Below are 18,138 nucleotides of genomic sequence, written 5' to 3'. Positions count from 1 at the left end.
ACCCAGTGATAGACAGGAATAATCAAAGACTGCAAAGAAATCTGTCAATTCACATGTTTGTCCCACAAACTGAGACAATGTGACTATCCCACACTGTGTATGATAAAAGGTAAAACACAGATGAATCCTAAAGATTTTCCAAAATAGACTTTCGTTTTAACATAAGTCGTTATCAGTAATGGTTGAAATGTATTATGAGGAGATGTGAGTAATGACTTATATTACTGTGACAGGGTCTTATCTAAATTAGTCTATTTGTGAATCTGACACTAAAAAATATACCACAGTTTTTATTAAAATACCATTCAATAGCATGCTGGCTTGAATGTATTAATTCTGTGTTGAAAAAGACTTATCTGTTTATCACACTGTGAGTAGATCTTAGACTGGGTTCCCATACCTAGATTGATCTAACAGGATCGATCCTCTCTGAGGGATTTCTTGCTAAATTGCTTTAAGCTTAAGTGGCTTAGATGTCTGACATGCCTACTGAAGCTGCCAAACAATCATTAATAATCCCCTAGCAGCTTCAGTAGGCATGACAGACATCTAAGCTACTTAAGTTGATAGCAATTTAGTGAGAATCCCCATGGAGATAGATCGATCCACAGTTAGTACAATAGGATCTGGGACATAAAAACATCTCCAGTGAGCAAAAGTGAATGTGTGTGAAAAAAAGAAAATAAATTATCTACTTCTATATTTGTATTAAATCTTTCAACAGGAATCTCTCTTAATAAGCATATATCATTTGTACTTCTAAAATATAATGTAAAAGGGTTTGAACTGACACAAAATTAGTAAACTAATGAAAGAGAGAGAGAGAGAGAGACTAGTTTCATTATTACAGTTTGTCTGATGAAGATTCTTAGTCAGTCTGTCTGTCTCTTTCTCTATTCTCATTCCCTCTGTTCCTATGTTAATCTGTATTTCCCAAAATCACACTAACAATGCATAGATAAACAATACTACTACTAAAAATATAATATAATAACAATAAAAATCTCACTATACCTTGTCTGAACTGTTTCATGGACATAATGGTCACATTACATGTTCTATTAAAAATCCAAGCTTCACTGGACAGTTGTGTTAAGAAGAAGGTTACAGAGAAAACATTGGCGGTCACCACCACCCCCATCCTCACTGACACCTGGTGTCCACTAGCAGTGGTGAAATCAATGCTCACACTCTCTCTGACAGTGGAGAAACAGAAGTACGGTAAATACTCATGGATTTCAAAGCCCCCAACTTTTCCTTTCAAGCGTTGCTAATTTTTTACTCACTAAATAAAAATTTTGTCATGATCCAAGATCTTTATTTTTTGGAAATACTAAATCATCTTTCTAAGGCATTACATGCAATATATGATCACCCCGAAAGAATTAATCCATTTTGTTCAAATCAAGTGAATAAGTACCGTACCAAGCAGAAAGCATCCATCTTTCCCTCATTGATTCAGCTGTCGAATCCAATGTATTTGCTAAGTTGAACAATTGGGCTGGGAGGCTGCACACTTACAGGAAATTAACTCCTCTCTTTTCAGTAGGACTTTATTCTTTATCCATTACTGACATTCAGAAAGTTTGTAGGAGTGCATTAACTCTTCCTTGACACCTAATTTGCACCTTTTATTATCTTCTAGGATGAAATTACTTTAAATTTCCATGAATAGATAAATGCACTAATGAATGAAGAAATGAAAGGATGAATTATTGGACAGGTGCATCAAAGAATCAATCAAAGATCCAATTAATCAAATATGGAAAAGCATCTTTAAGAAGGCACCTTAACTGAAAGATTTTATTTTTGTGTGACATATTTGAAATGAGCCCTTAAATGTATACTGAATTAATCAATCACTTTCTGTAAAAAATCTACCAAACTTTCTCAGCAACACCAAATCCCCCTTAAGAGAGTACAAGTGAACTTAACAGGTGCTCTAAACAAATAGAAGATCACCAATCACCCAGTAGTCTTCCTTCTATTTCCTAAACCATCAACCACCCTAACATTGTTACCAGCTAGACAAGTCTCAGCAGAATTTAAATGGAATCCTTAACAACTGAGAGACTCCACAGAACCCCACACTCCGAGGAGGAACGTTTACACATTTGAACAAAATGCTGCAAACCTGGCTCTCTCCAAGACAAGACCAACAAGACAAGGCACTAGTTTAGTTGCATAAGAAAATGTATCCTTGCGCGCGCCCACACACACACAAAGACACACACACACACATATACACTCACACTCCCTCAAAGACAAAAGCACACTCTAACCGATGCATGTGAAAGTGCACAAACACACCAGGTTTTACTAGAGGTGTATCAAGCTAGTTCAAAAGTCTACTGTGAGTAAATTCTGCAAGAGATAATGAAATCAAGGATACAATTTTCTTAGAGTGATAGCTCTGTCCTCAGCTGTACCATATTAACAGAACAGTCTAGCTTGGCATTTAGAATCCATTTTCCACCATTGCACACAATTATCCTGATAATATGTAGTTTTACTTTGGTGTCCTCTTTATCATGTTTCATGCCCAGTGAGCTGGCATACCCTCCCTCCCTCCCTTCTTGTGTCTTTAAAGTTAAAAAAGAAACTAGGCTATACTATTAAGTCAACACTTTTGTTTCCAATTTATAATGACAATTGTTTGTTTGTATTAGGTCATTTTAAGTGCATATTTTTCAGGTTTGTGATCATGAATGCTGAATAACCAATTCAAACCAATCATCGTTCATGAGGCCTGTATTTGTAGTAATGTCTCTTTGTGGTCACTTCTTAATGCTTTCCTGTTCATGGTTTTCATGTTAAGAACATTTTCTAGAAGTATCAGGGGATCTCCCTGTTCACCTGGGACTTTCTCAGCTGGCCATGCTGATTATACTCTTTTAAAAAAACAGATGTAAAAACACCATATAATTACACTGCCTTATTTACTCTGATACAAACACAATAAATACTCTCATCTACTGATGGTTGCATTTCTTAGAAATGTCTGGATTCATTTTGATCAATTTTTTGTAACAGTTTTATCCTGAGAGAGTTTGCCATCTGAGTCCATGCTATCTGGTACACCACTGGACAGGTTCACATCAATGTCAACATAAACAGTAAACAGACTGCCATGATAGTTTACAAACTTCAAAATAAATACATATTTAATAAATAAATAATTAAGTATATATTATATTTTTTAAGTAGTAAATTGTGAGTAATACTAAATAAAGAGGATTTGAATTAGTGCCTTTCAGGTTTTAGTTGATCTGGTTGAGAACATGTCCAAGAAATGAATTGGCCTCTCTTAAGTTTAAGATGATCCTGATGAGAACATGTCTGAAGTAAATTCAAAGCAATGGCTGCATTTGCCTTACATAAAAATACATATACAGAATAAGGTGCAAATGAAATCAATACCCCATTCCATAATGTCAAAACCAGCACGTCTTTCAAGTATAAGATTTCCTTGCCATGAAAGGCAATGTCTCTGTTATGCCCCTATTTCACACAGACCACGAATCCCACGAATGGCCAGGAATTGACAAATTTCACGATTCGTGGTTGAATCGTAATCAGCTCGTGAAGTTCTTAACAGATTCGTATATATTCGTAGTCAGTTCTTGCACTTCATGACCAACAGGGATTGGTGGCAAAAACTTTGATGCCCCTATTTCACACAGACCACGAATCCCACGAATCGCCAGGAATTGAAAATTTCAGGATTCGTGGTTGAATCGTAATCAGTTCGTGAAGTTCTTAACAGATTCGTATATAATCGTAGTCAGTTCTTGCAATTCTTGATGAATCGAGAATTCGTGGCAAAATATTTAAGCTGTTCAAAGTTTTTGCCACGAACTCCCGATTCCAAAAAATCGTAGTGAATTTCTTGACAATATTCGTGCGATTCCAGCCGAATCCCACGAATATTCGTAACACTATCGCACCTGTATCGTAACTGAATCGTAGAGCGTGTCGAATTAGACCAGAAAATTGGCAAAATCTCACGATTCCAGCCGAATCCCACGAATATTCGTAACCTTATCGTACCTGTATCGTAACTGAACCGTGAGCATGTCGAATTAGACCAGAAAATTGGCAAAATCTCACGAATCCTCACGAATCCTGAAATTTCTCAATTCCTGGCGATTCTTGGGATTCGTGGTCTGTGTGAAATATGGGCCTTACAAAATTAAGCTGGGGTTTGTTAACTGTTCATCAATGAATGGATTATTTGTGCAATGTCTAAAAAATACATATATTGGATATTTTAATGTTGAAAATGAATTTTTTGTGTTCATGCCTTGTATGAATGAAACGATCTCTGGGTTCCACGGAATGGATAAATTTCCCAAAAACTAAAGGCAGAGACTGCAGAGCCAATGTGCTGCTTGCTGAAGCCTGATTTCTCCATATACCTCATTACAGGCTGTAATAAAGTATCCTGTGCATTGGGAGCAATTCAATTAACACAACAAATGTCTCCCCTGGGACAATCTGGCCTGTTTGTACTATCACTGAGATGTCTCTATGTTCTTACCATCCAGTGATGAAATATAGAAAGCTCCACAACAACCATTAGCTTACATGTTCAGTTCTACAGATATCCCCTCTCCACCCCCCCCCCCCCCCCCATCCCCACCTCTTTTACTTGGCAAAGAATCTAGTCCCACAATGGATGATTCTATACAGCAGACGACAAACAGCAACATGGATATGTCAATCAGGGAATACTGAAATTATAGAATCATCAAACGAAATGGACAAAAACAGTTTACAAGACAGTCACCAGGAAGTTTCTAACTAATAGTCAAAGCGTTTGAGAACTGAGGTGTTATGTTTCTTAACCTCGATACTGCCACCAAATTGTTACCCAAACTGATACAAAATTTACACTCAAAAAGCAAAAGAACATTTCCAGCTTCATTTATGGCGACAACAGCAACATTTGACTAAGACATATTATGTTCTCACACACATTTAAGGCTCCATTTATCTTTTCACTCTGTATGACCATACGGTAAATTTATTTAAACTTGCATTGAAACATAGACCCCATTTCCAGAGATTAGATTGATCTACTTTAGATCGACCTAACTCCCTGAGGGTTCACGCTAAATAGCTGTCAGCCGAGCGGACACGAAAGTTAATTACCCCCTTACAGCTTGTAGTAGGCGGGAAGGACATTTAAGCCGGATTATCTGACAGTAATCTAGTGAGACTAGGGAATACAGCCATATTCACACACAGCATAGCCTAATTTCTAAAATTGAAGTGTGCCCTTGTGTGTTACAGAAAATGTCTTTGTCCAGAAATTCCAGACACAATCTCAATCCAGAATACAACTGATTACAAACTGGGTACAAGATTCCCCACCTGCTGTAGCTGGCTTTAATTAATCAGCTCCTCATGTATTATCATGTTCATCAGTGCAAAAACATGGAAAATACTGCAGTTTATTTCTCTCTTAAACTGATTATGTCTTAAACTAATTATGTCTCCTGTTTCGATTATCTCTGTCAGATATCTGAAGTGGGAGAGTATCTGGCCTGCCATGTTGTACAGCAGATCATATTAGTGTATCAGAGTTTATAATTAATTACTTGTAATAAATGTTTACCATTAATAAAAACAAACAAACAGTCTCCAGGCCACTTACCTTCTACGACCAGCTTGATACTCTGGCTGACCTGACTGATAGAGTTGGTGAAGGTGCACACATACACCCCGCCATCTTCATGGTGTAAATCTACAATCTGAAACCAGATATATCAAGTGAACGACAGGGGCACTAGTTTTATTACAAAACTTATGATGGATATCAGGCTTTTATTAATCTTGTTAGAGTCACAGACTACTATTTTTATTTAAAAGCTAAATGTCCCTTTACTACTGACATCTTTCTGAGTAGAACAGTCTTAGCTTAGCCTAAAAGTTACATCTTTTTGTGAAACACCTTGATGTTTTTCCAAAATTAAGAATTTACAGTCTACTGAAAGTGTTTAAAGTCACTGACTACAAAGACTAACATAGTCCAATAGTATGTAGTATAAACTATTTCCTTTTCACATTGTGCTAGTTGAGATCCTGTAGCAATGTGCTGGTTGAGACATAAAGTATTCTTCAGATCAAAGAACTCAATGTGTTAGTTGAGATGACTGCTGAGATAGTCACAATGGTGTTGTCACATCTCATCATCATGGTGTAGTCCTGTGTCTAATTTTATTGAATTATAAACCACAGTATTTCAGAATAATTAAAGACTGTGATAACTGCTTATTATCTAATCAATATATCAAGTGGTAAATGGAAGAAACTTAAAAACATATAAAAGCAGGATATGTGTATCTTGCTGAGGACCCACCTCTATTCTGTTGCCGTCCACAGTCTTCCTGCCCACGCTGTCCATGAGAGGTTCGCCATTCTTGGTCCAGGACACGGTGGGCGTCGGCATCCCTGATGCCTCACAGAACAAGGAGGCGCTGTCTCCGCGCTTGTGAATGAGGGTTGGTGTGGAACTGTTGGTGATACGTGGAGGATCTGTGGACAGAATACATTGGACATTTTAATTTCAATGTAAGATCCAGTAGTAGATTTAATGTTTTATTATCTTAAATAGATTTTAAAGGCAAAGTGATATAAAGCCTTACTTCTTTTTGAAGTTCTCAATTCAATTCAATTAAATGTCTTTATTTCTTGGCTCACATTAACATAATAAACTAATTGTAAATATCTAAGGTAATTTACTAAATCTGAAAAATTTAGGTAAAATATTTATCTGATATTTTGTAGGAGTTAAATAAAAACCATGCAAGATTGAACTTAAGTAAACACAAATGTATCTGGCAGGCACAAAAGAGTGGAGGAAAGCACAGGGAGGGGGACCAGAGGGGGGGGGGGGGGGGGAAACATGAAAAGTCCAAGCTTAATGACCTTGAATGGAAAAAAAATGAAAAGACCTGAAATGCAACCCATTCTAAGAATTCCCAAATTCTCAGTCAGGTGAACAATGGGAAATCTTCAGCATGGCCACACCACATATATATATCTGATAGAAACCAACACTTTGCCAATTTTTCTTATCAGTAGAACTTCTCCTTGTGGTGTCCTTTCCAAGAACGATACCATCACAAAACTTGTTCTTATTATCAGATATTCAATACTGACATTCTGTAAATGGACCCATCAGAGAAACTCCTTTTCCCGTAATATAGATCTAAAGTACTGTGTGCTGAAACAAACACAAGCTATAACTTCGTAATGCTCAGAACACTGGCTAATATGACCAGTGCTAGGGCAGTACCTGAAAAGACAAAGAGTTTCAGTAGTTCTTTAGCTCCTGTACCTCATTCTTTGATGAGATAAGCTATTCCTAAGTTGGAGCTGTAATACAAAGAACACAGGCATAATATTATTACATTGTATGTGGAGTCTTGAATAGTGGGAAGAAGGGGGTGAGGGTGGAGTTGGGGGGTTGGGGGTGGGGTTATCTGTAAGAATCCACCTTGTGAAACAAAAAGTCAGAAAAAATTGCTAAAAGCACTCTTTACTGCTAACAACTAACATTAAAGTTGTTATGTTCTGTATTTTTATTCCTTCAACTGAACTTTTTAAAAATCATTCTCTGTTTCACTTGATATTGATTATTTACTTTCTAATACTAAAATTATATCTTGGTAGTTATTTCTGATTATAAGCCATCTGAACTGTCCACTGATAGAGCGACAAGCCCTGTAATCAATTGTATACGTATCCGACCTCTATCAATTCTAAGTAATTACATTATCTTCCACCTTATTTTTTTCAGTTCAGAAATTCTTGGTTATATATTCATTGGGGAGGCTGTATTGCTAGGCCTAAGAGCAAATTTGATTTCTTGGGTGAAGAGGACAGGGAATAAAGCACTGTGAGGTTTTCCTTTGAAAGTTCTCTTCCTAATGTTATTAATCTGGAGAGAGAGAGAGAGTGAGAGTGAGAGACAAAGGGAGAGAGAGAGAGAGAGAGAGAGAGAGAGAGAGAAGGGGAGAAGATGGGGAGGACAATTTCATTTGACTCAGCATTCATGTGCCATTTGAAACATAAATCCAATATCTTAACCTCTAAACTTAAGATACAGACACCTAAAAATGATTATTTTGACAGATATTTCCACAGTGGCCCGGCCGTTTAAAAGACGAGTTCTATTACAACATCTCCAAAGAACCAACCCACACAAAAATATCATCATCCACATACAGGAAATGAAGTTAAACTTAATGAAAATGCCTTCTTTGGTTCTTACAAAAATGGAAAAAAGGACAAATTCAATAACTTCACTGTCAGTTCCAGATGGACAGGAGGTCCCATATGGTGTACAGCGATCAATAACCCTTCTTTTTATTACTCGTACGGGGATAATATCATCTTTAAATTGACACAGTAACCATCATAACAGAACAGGGCACAGTGTTTGATTTAACTAAATTTCCACTATTCATATCAAGTGGCTTTCTGTATCAGTTTAGCTATGGAATGGATAACAAAGACTTCTTCCAAGAATGAAACATCTCCTGGCTTCATTGGGATTCTCATCAAATACACTAATTCAGGAAAGAAGTATACTTTGTTTCCATGGGAAAATGTTGTCACAAACATTACATTCTATTTTCTTTACACTAGTCATCTGAGCTTGGAACTGAATTGATTATTTAATAGACAGTCAAATTTGCAGTTCCCTCACCCAAGTGCAGTTAAACCATTAATATCTTTAATCAAATTATGTACAAAGAGAGACACATGTACAAAAACAGGGAACGAACAGGGCGTCCCAAACCTGTGATCACTAAAGAAAATGTTTAAGCTTGAACTTTGTTAAAATTTCTACATATGAGACATTTTTAATAGTATGGTGGGGTGGAGGTGAGGACCCCCCCCCCTCCCCACCCCCGCTGTGCCCTCTCACCAGCCACTCTCCATAAACAGAGTCATAATATACAGGGAAACAAGATTCTGTGTTTAAAATAGTTATTCATAAAACAGCAGGTCAACCTTTAGATACATTTACAATATTCATACATGTACACAAGCGTTATATTTCCACTCACATACGCAAACATGTACGTTTCCATATACATACACACACATATATCCAGTGGGTACATTAAATTTCTTACTCAAAATTTAACTCGTCTGAAAAAGAAATTCTTCTTCAATTGCTATGGTAAGAAATAAAGAACTAATTGTTACTGCCATCCACCAATAAAATTACCTGGAAAACCGTCAGCCTATGAACATACCTCTGAATATATCTGACTGCAGTAAGGCGGCTGGCCCAGATATTGTCTCCATGACGATAAGAAAGCAGAACAGCCACGCCATTACTGTCTTGGGATACGCCATGCTGCTATGTCAGTGTTCTTAGGTATATAAATATATATATCTTCACTGTCTTAACCGTTAACCACTAACTTGATAGACAGAGCAAGACAAATAAGGAGATTGTGATCCAAACTATGGCAGTATTTCCTCCTTCCAATCACTGCTGTGTCTCCACATGGTCTATCTTCTATAGGTATTTTTATCCTGATTGTTACGACACTGGCAAGAATTTCTTATTCCCAACTGTGACTATTTTTCCACAATGAATGTTTGAAAAATTTGAAAACTACACGAAACCAATGGTCAATTAATGTTGCCGAAAGCAACAATGCCATGAATGTTATTTGCCTTCAGTTGATCAATACCAAATTGGGGATCTTTTCTATCCATGGTCATACTTGGTACTAGGACGATACAAACTGTGCCAAATAGTCAAATGATCTGGCCAACTGCATCAAAGTTTTTTCACTTTTTCTGTTTTTATTCTATGTGCTCTAGCCCAGTTTATCAACAATAAAGTGAATGGTGATGTTTAAATGGACAAGAAGTTAGTGAAGACTTGGTATTGGTCTTTATACTGGACTGATGAAATAACCACATTTTCAGTCCAACATAGTGCAGAATTGTCTCCTAAGAGACCTTAACTGTATTAAGTCTTCATGGTTTTCTTTGTTAGTTTGCCAGACATGACCGAGTGAAGGTGAACACACGGTTCAGCAAGAACCCCAACATTAAGTGCATTCAATCCCAGGAGCACTTTCCATGCGTGCCAGTCAATTCCTGTCAGCACATCACCTCTCCAAAATACTGGAAATCCTAAATGATTAAAACCTTGCCGTCCTCACACGTCAATTAGCCAATTACGACCCCCCCCCCCCCTGCAGCACACTACCATCAGGGGGCAGCACCGACACCGTTCTCTTCTTATTTCAAAACAGCGATCAGCAAGTTCAGAGTTTTGAGGTTGCAGACTAATTATTCCAATCACTTATTTGCCTGGTAGGAAAAATGAAAAGATACACAATACAGTAAAAATCAGCATGCAAACTTACAATAATATTTGACGATGAATAAGAGGAGAAGAGATAATCACATGGAAGCTTACCTAATCTTATACTAACACAACAAAAGAGGATCAGTCCTTTATTATCCTGTTCTTTTTTTGTTTTCAATTTTTAATCACTTAGAAAACTGTAACTTTCAAAAAGTCTAAAATATATTTTCTCTGCCTTTTTTCTTTTGGACAATATCACATTTGCAACTCACAAACTATGGCTGCAAAAATTTATTTAAGCATTAAACTGTAAGCTGCCAAAATCTGCTTTTATTAGCGAGTTCTAAATACAGCAGCTTTTCCACCAAGTTTTCCCTAATTCCACCTAAGGTTATCCCATAGTGACCTATTGGGAAAATTCTGGGAAATCAATTGGCTTTTTTCACACCATTTTTGCTGACAAATATATTTGCCAATGGCTGCTTTGCAGTAATTACAGTGATGACTTATCTTTACTTCCAGTTGAAAAGTCAATGGATGAACACTGCTCAACTTAATCCTTAATTTAGATTACCTGTAAATGGAGCGTGTTTCTTTAAAGAAAAAAACCAAAAACTTTAAAGGCATCTTGCACTAGATCACCAGTGTTTACCTTGCTTTTGGATTTAGTTCATATTAAATAAATTACAAATTACAAAGAAACACTGTGACAAGTAATTGCTTTCCAAATGACAGTCATTGACAAAAAATTAAGGTTTTTAAGAATTAAACATTTTCCAAATTTAATTTTCTTTTTGTCGATAATAAAAACCAAATTATTCATAAAGCTGCACCAGATTAAACAACTAATAATGGGAAAATTGTAAGTTCTCCTTCTAATACAGTATAACAGGTTTAGTATTGGAGAGACTGGGGCAGGCAAATGCCATATTATGTCTGTGTAACTCCCTCAATCAATATCTGCACTACATATACCTACACTGAACTGGCAAGAGAGGTTTTCATGAAATCCTGCAATTAAGCACTTTTTCCAGTATTTCACCTAAATATTTAAGTGGTACTTTACTGGGATAGGGTGTGAAGACAAGAAAAATTTACCAATTACGCAGCCATAATTTAGCATTTCCTGATAAAAATTCTCATGGATTTTAAACAAAGATCTGATGAACACACTTTATCACCTTATAGCAACTGACTGAAGTCAAATATAGCAAATTTTCTTTGTAGCTTCATTTTACTTGAAGAATGAACTCAACAGTCTTTTTAAAGGCTTACAAAAAATAGGAAGATTTAAAATACAAAACCCCATGTTTAGTTAGTTTACTATTCACGTACACCAATACAGGGCAACCCCATCTACTCCTTTCTCGCTCTGTCTGGTCTCCCCAGTGCACGCTATATTCCAATTAAGCAAGTGTTGTGATCAAATTTGGATAGAATGAGCAGTAATTATCCATTGAAATGTGTGTCGTAGCTCACACCATAGGCTGAGAGCTGAATGCACTACTCAATAACCCGTCAAATTACATCTAGAAGACTTCATTAACTGGTGAGCCAGTTAACCGGTCAATACTTCCACCTTGTCGTGCACCTTCCTGGTGTTAACTGCAATCTTCCCAATTATTTCCTCTGCTCTCAGCACAGAAAACTGGTAGATGAATGAAAACTTGGTACAAATCCTGATAATGAATCTTACAGGAAGTCACTCCACCTCTGGCACATTAAAACCCTAGGCTGCATTTTCTGAGGAAAGCAAATTTCTAGGAACTTTTATAAAAGTGCTAATGAAATAGTTCACATCTGCTGTGTATACAGGGTGCTGAGGTCTCTCCCAACTGAGATGACTGGTTTCTCTCTTATGTCCCTACAGACCCGACTCAAAGACCAACCAGGAGTGAAGGAAAAAAGACGAGTCATATACGTAACTTAAAACGTGAGAATTCTTTATGGGCTGGTCAGATATCGACCAGTTAACATAGCCTTTGTCTCAGCCAATGAGGCGCAGGGTGTCTTCCTGGCCTCCTAGATATGAGATCTCTCTCCCCTCCCGTTATGAAAGGTTTGCTACCACCTCTCCCGAGGCCTTTTCATGCCCAGTCTTGGCTTGTTAAGACTAAGAACAAGACCTGCTCTTGCTTAACGCAATTATCGTCATCAATATACCTCAAGGGAATGTATTGGCAACTAACAGCATGGAGAAATAGGAAAATTGTCAACTTTTGGGTCCAAATAAATATATGATAAAATGAATGAAAGAAAAAACTAATCAAATAAATTTGCAAAGTGACAGATATCTTTTTATATTTTGGTCCTTCATAACTGCTGATGTATGCAGAAACTTTAAGTGATGAGAGAGAGAGAGAGAGAGAGAGAGAGAGAGAGAGAGAGAGAGAGAGAGAGAGAGAGAGATACCAAATTACTATATTTTTAACAAATGTTTATGCACAAATTTGTTAATTACACAGTAATATATATATGTCTATATTGAGAAGTATAAAGAAATTAACATATCATTTTTACTTTTATAACTGCACTAAAAACCAGACTGTAAAATATCCCGAAACTAGCATCACATATATTACTTTGGTTCTTCCCACTGATGGCTGATTGGTTAAATCAATGACAGATGTCAATCATAATTACCACCTGCCCCGCCTTCTTATCTCTAACATAGTGATAAGCAGGAGGCCAAAGGGTTAATTTATTTAACAGACTAATTAGGAAAAAGTTGTCAGCCTATTTCAAACTAGGGCACAATTAGGATAAAAACTGGGAAATATGTGACTGGTATCATGATATTTTCTACGGAAAAAAAATCACTCTGACATTTTGGTGATAAATGGCTTGTATTTCTTGATAAATACATCAACAGACAATGTAGACAATATAGACTAGGTTTTATGACAACACAATTCATTTTGTAGATCACTTCAACACAGAATAAAAATGTACTTTACATGAAGTCTTTTCTGGATAATATTTCAAAATGGCATGATGATTCAACCACAAACAAAACAACTGCTATTCCTGAAGACTATTTCATACATATTTTTCACAAATTTCTAACTTGAAAACCTATTTAGAAGACACGCAAAGGAAACATGACATATAAATTTTCATAACATAGGGCGGTAACGCATGCCACATTGTAGTGTACAAATATAATCAGCAATTTATCAGCATCCTCATATTGTCATGTTAACAAACCAACCACTTTAAATATAAGTAGCATTTCAACTGATTGAAGAAAAAAGCTATTATATTCCAGACATCAGAAAACAGATACTTGGCAGACATCTCGCCCACCACTTATTGTAACAACTGCTTTAGAGTACAATCTCTGGGAAGTGCAAAATGGCCGCTGTAATCAAATATCCTTTTTTTTTTAAACAATGCCTCTTTTTGACAAACAGTGCTATGTCAATAAGCATTACGTAAGTGTTTTCAGTGACCTATCTGTACCTTACATATTATAGACAATATTACACCTTCTTCATATAACTTTACCCAGGGATGCTCTACTAGTGTGGTAACTTTAGCCAGGGATGCTCTACTAGTGTGGTAACTTTAGCCAGGGATGCTCTACTAGTGTGGTAACTTTAGCCAGGGATGCTCTACTAGTGTGGTAACTTTAGCCAACTCTACCATTATTCTAGTGAAATAACGGTATTGGCTGCCACACAGAATCAGGTGACCAGACACAGGGAGTTTTAATAGCACCAGTCAGTGGCCATCAGCACAAACCAGAAATAAAATCATTTTCTCAAGAATTTCAGACAAGTGAAGGTTGTGTTCTCAGACAATGGTGGTGGGTTATCTTGGTACCCTGCCGTTTTCTTACACTGTCTGACTGATGAGCTAGGCAGCAGTTGTAATCCTTGTTTTGTCCCACCCATAACCAAGGTAATAGAGATAAACCTCCAACTTCTAGACAGGTTTGTGCTAATTTCTGGTTTGTGCTAATTTCTATCATGTGACCTACTGAGATGAACTGTTCTAAGTTAATTCTACACAACCTGAGTAGAAACACAACTTCAGAATATCTTTATTTTGACAGATGAGCCGTGCTTTACCCATAGGAGATGTCACATGGTAAACATCTGGTCTCAGGAGATGTTACGTAAAATCTTTAACTTGTCAACATTTCCTAATGCTTCCTAAAGAAGCTATCCAAGTCAGAGATAGCAGGATGACTGTTTTGTATTCAAAGCCATGTTGTCAGAGGTTATCCTTCCCTGTTGGCTCTACCACGTTATTCTGAGCCAATCCCAGAAGTTAACAAGAAGACATTCAGGTGTTTACAGACGGCAGTAGGCATCATATGGTCATTTACTAAAGAGAATGTGAACTATCAGTCAAACCTAGAACAAAAACCTTCCACAGATCTTGAGGTTAAATGAAGATAAAATACCCTCTTTATCCTGAAAGTTACCTGAGAGAAAAATAGACCTTTTAAGATCTATAGGTCATTGGATACACTGGTAGCCTTATTCAATTTTAACAACTGGGAAATGACCATTAATTGAACTGGCAGTTTTAGAAAATGCTTGCTAATGGTTTTCTGCACTTATTAATAGAAGCAAAATTGGCAGCTAAAAATTACACCTTACAAATGAGTAATTGTTGTTAAAACTTTAATATCTGGTGCATGCACTTTTATCTTTGGTAATCCGTGACCATGTGAACTTGCTAGAATTAGCTTTCAATATACCTGACTGAGAGCTTAGAAATATCTTCCTGATCTGTATACAGAATTCTACAGCATTGACTATGTAATCAACAAAATATTTTTTCCAAAATGTCTTTGGTGTCTAATTAGAAATAACTGGAAGCAGGAAAAAGAATCATTTGTGCATTAATTTCTCTAATATAGACCTCCTGAAGTCATAAAATAGGTTTCATTAATGGCTGTATGCATGGTTAAACTGATTTGTGGTCAACAGACTGTAACAAACTCAAGTTTAATATTTATTCCACAATTCCATAGACACAGATATAATCTTATCTCATTAATTGAGAAATGGCCATAGTGTACAGTGTATTCGCCCAGACAGAACATCATTACAACAGCCGTAAAGCACCACTGGATTGCGTAAAACAGGCAGACATTGGCAATTAATGCCTAGCGTACATTTAAATTTTTAATGCTCCGTGTCCACTTGCATTTCCTTCATTGAAATATAATTAATGATCTTTTACAAAACTTGCAATGTAAAGGTAGGAAATAAATAAATAAATAAATGAAAAATAAAAATAAACATCTGAAATGTTATGTCATAAAAGACATGATATTTTAAAAGTAAAATTCACATTCTATTTGCCCTGTGAGATAAAGATAATCCACTTGTATCCATGCGGCAACTAAGATGCAATACTTAGCTTCTGAAAGAATAATGAGCAAGAAGTGCAGTTTTCTGTTTCACTGCATAACAATGGTAAAGAAACTTCCCTAAAGCTAGTCCCTGGAAGACAAGAACCTTTTAACAATTAGGACTATAGTTTGCTATTCAAGGAAACCAATGCTTGGTGAGAGCTGTTCAATTGTTTCACACCACAGAATATTAAAAATGATACAGCTTTCATGGATAATTATTTTTTATTCATTAAGAGAGGCATTTTTTCAACATTGTAAAATTATTTGAATTAAATGCTTATACCAAGAAAATTTCCAACATTTAAAACATTGTGTAATACTATAGATGTAGTTGACATGTCAGGGAACCTGTTTTATGCTGTGGACTATGGTACAGGATCACAACACTGTACCAGGTGGTCTGCCATGAAATGTGGTACAGGTTCACAACACTATGCCAGGTGGTCTGCCATGAAATGTGGTACAGGATCATGACACTGTACCAGGTGGTATGCCATGAAATGCGGTACAGGATCACAACACTGTACCAGGTGGTCTGCCATGAAATGTGGTACAGGATCACAACACTATGCCAGGTGGTCTGCCATGAAATGTGGTACAGGATCACGACACTGTACCAGGTGGTATGCCATGAAATGTGGTACAGGATCACGACACTGTACCAGGTGGTCTGCCATGAAATGTGGTACAGGATCACAACACTATGCCAGGTGGTCTGCCATGAAATGTGGTACAGGATCACGACACTGTACCAGGTGGTCTGCCATGAAATGTGGTACAGGATCACAACACTATGCCAGGTGGTCTGCCATGAAATGTGGTACAGGATCACGACACTGTACCAGTTGGTCTGCTATAAAATGTGGTACAGGATCACGACACTGTACCAGGTGGTCTGCCATAAAATGTGGTACAGGATCACGACACTGAACCAGGTGGTCTGCCATAAAATGTGGTACAGGATCACGACACTGAACCAGGTGGTCTGCCATGAAATGTGGTACAGGATCTCCACACTGAACCAGGTGGTCTGCCATCAAATGTGATACAGGATCACGACTCTGAACCAGGTGGTCTGCCATAAAATGTGGTGCAGGATCACAACACTGAACCAGGTGGTCTGCCATGAAATGTGGTACAGGATCACGACACTGTACCAGGTGGTATGCCATGAAATGTGGTACAGGATCACGACACTGTACCAGGTGGTCTGCCATGAAATGTGGTACAGGATCACAACACTATGCCAGGTGGTCTGCCATGAAATGTGGTACAGGATCACGACACTGTACCAGGTGGTCTGCCATGAAATGTGGTACAGGATCACAACACTATGCCAGGTGGTCTGCCATGAAATATGGTACAGGATCACGACACTGTACCAGGTGGTCTGCTATAAAATGTGGTACAGGATCACGACACTGTACCAGGTGGTCTGCCATAAAATGTGGTACAGGATCACGACACTGAACCAGGTGGTCTGCCATAAAATGTGGTACAGGATCACGACACTGAACCAGGTGGTCTGCCATGAAATGTGGTACAGGATCTCCACACTGAACCAGGTGGTCTGCCATCAAATGTGATACAGGATCACGACTCTGAACCAGGTGGTCTGCCATAAAATGTGGTGCAGGATCACAACACTGAACCAGATGGTCTGCCATAACATGTGGTACAGATCACGACACTGAACCAGGTGGTCTGCCATGAAATGCGGTGCAGGATCACAACACTGAACCAGGTGGTCTGCCATGAAATGTGGTACAGGAATCATAGTGCAATATCATGCTATTGAAAGCAGAAAAATGTGAAATACATTTAAACTAAAATAAAAAAAATACAGTACTATCAAATTCAATTCCCTGAAAAGCTACCATCATATCTTTGATATAATTAGTCACTATGCAATGCCCTGGTGACCCTTGTTTCATATTTACCAGTCAATATAGCGACTTGATTACTGATGGCTAAAGTATTACTTTGTCCTCAACTCGTTTAAAGGCACGAAGATTCCATAGAAGTCCTATCCATCTTAATCCAGAGCCGACTGACCTAGACTCAGTAAATCATGCTACAGAAAAAAACCTCCCTTTGATGAGATAAACCAATCTTCATTATTTTCTTAGACATATACTTGAGGATATTATCAATAAGTGCCCTACACAAAAAGACTGTCCAAAAACAAAGCATGCTTCAAGCTAAGCTATAATGTCAAGTCTTGTCTCAAGACAAAAATTACCCGCAGAAAACTGCAGTCTAAGTGGCTGGCTCGTAAACCAAATAAAATGCTGTATTTGTAAGAAAACATGATGACCAATTTGAGGCAGACAAGTGTCTCTTTTTAAAAATAGAATTATAGATCAAAGATTGAGTTTTGAACAGAATCAGGAAAGATTTAACTATTGGAAAA

The 18,138-nt window shown here is 37.3% G+C and overlaps 1 protein-coding gene across 8 annotated transcripts in view; it reads right to left on the bottom strand.

Moving 5' to 3' along the window:
* LOC106162586 (uncharacterized) overlaps positions 1-18,138 on the bottom strand; it is a 110,088-nt gene that overhangs the window by 20,768 nt on the left and 71,182 nt on the right. For 7 of the 8 annotated variants that reach the window (XM_087017878.1, XM_087017879.1, XM_087017883.1 and 4 more), the window contains 2 exons: positions 6,365-6,540; positions 5,660-5,756 (listed from right to left, as the gene is read on the bottom strand). In XM_087017878.1, coding sequence (XP_086874004.1) covers positions 5,660-5,756; positions 6,365-6,540 — 273 coding nt within the window. Of the gene's footprint in view, positions 1-5,659; positions 5,757-6,364; positions 6,541-9,275; positions 9,448-18,138 lie in introns of those variants that run through there. The other variant, XM_087017880.1, reaches the window with a different exon arrangement.

Source organism: Lingula anatina, chromosome 7, assembly GCF_051362555.1.
Source record: "Lingula anatina isolate TDL-2025a chromosome 7, LinAna3.0, whole genome shotgun sequence".
Classification (NCBI taxonomy): domain Eukaryota; kingdom Metazoa; phylum Brachiopoda; class Lingulata; order Lingulida; family Lingulidae; genus Lingula; species Lingula anatina.
The sequence above is the reverse complement of the archived record's forward strand: the minus strand, read 5'-3'. Positions and strand labels throughout refer to the sequence as shown.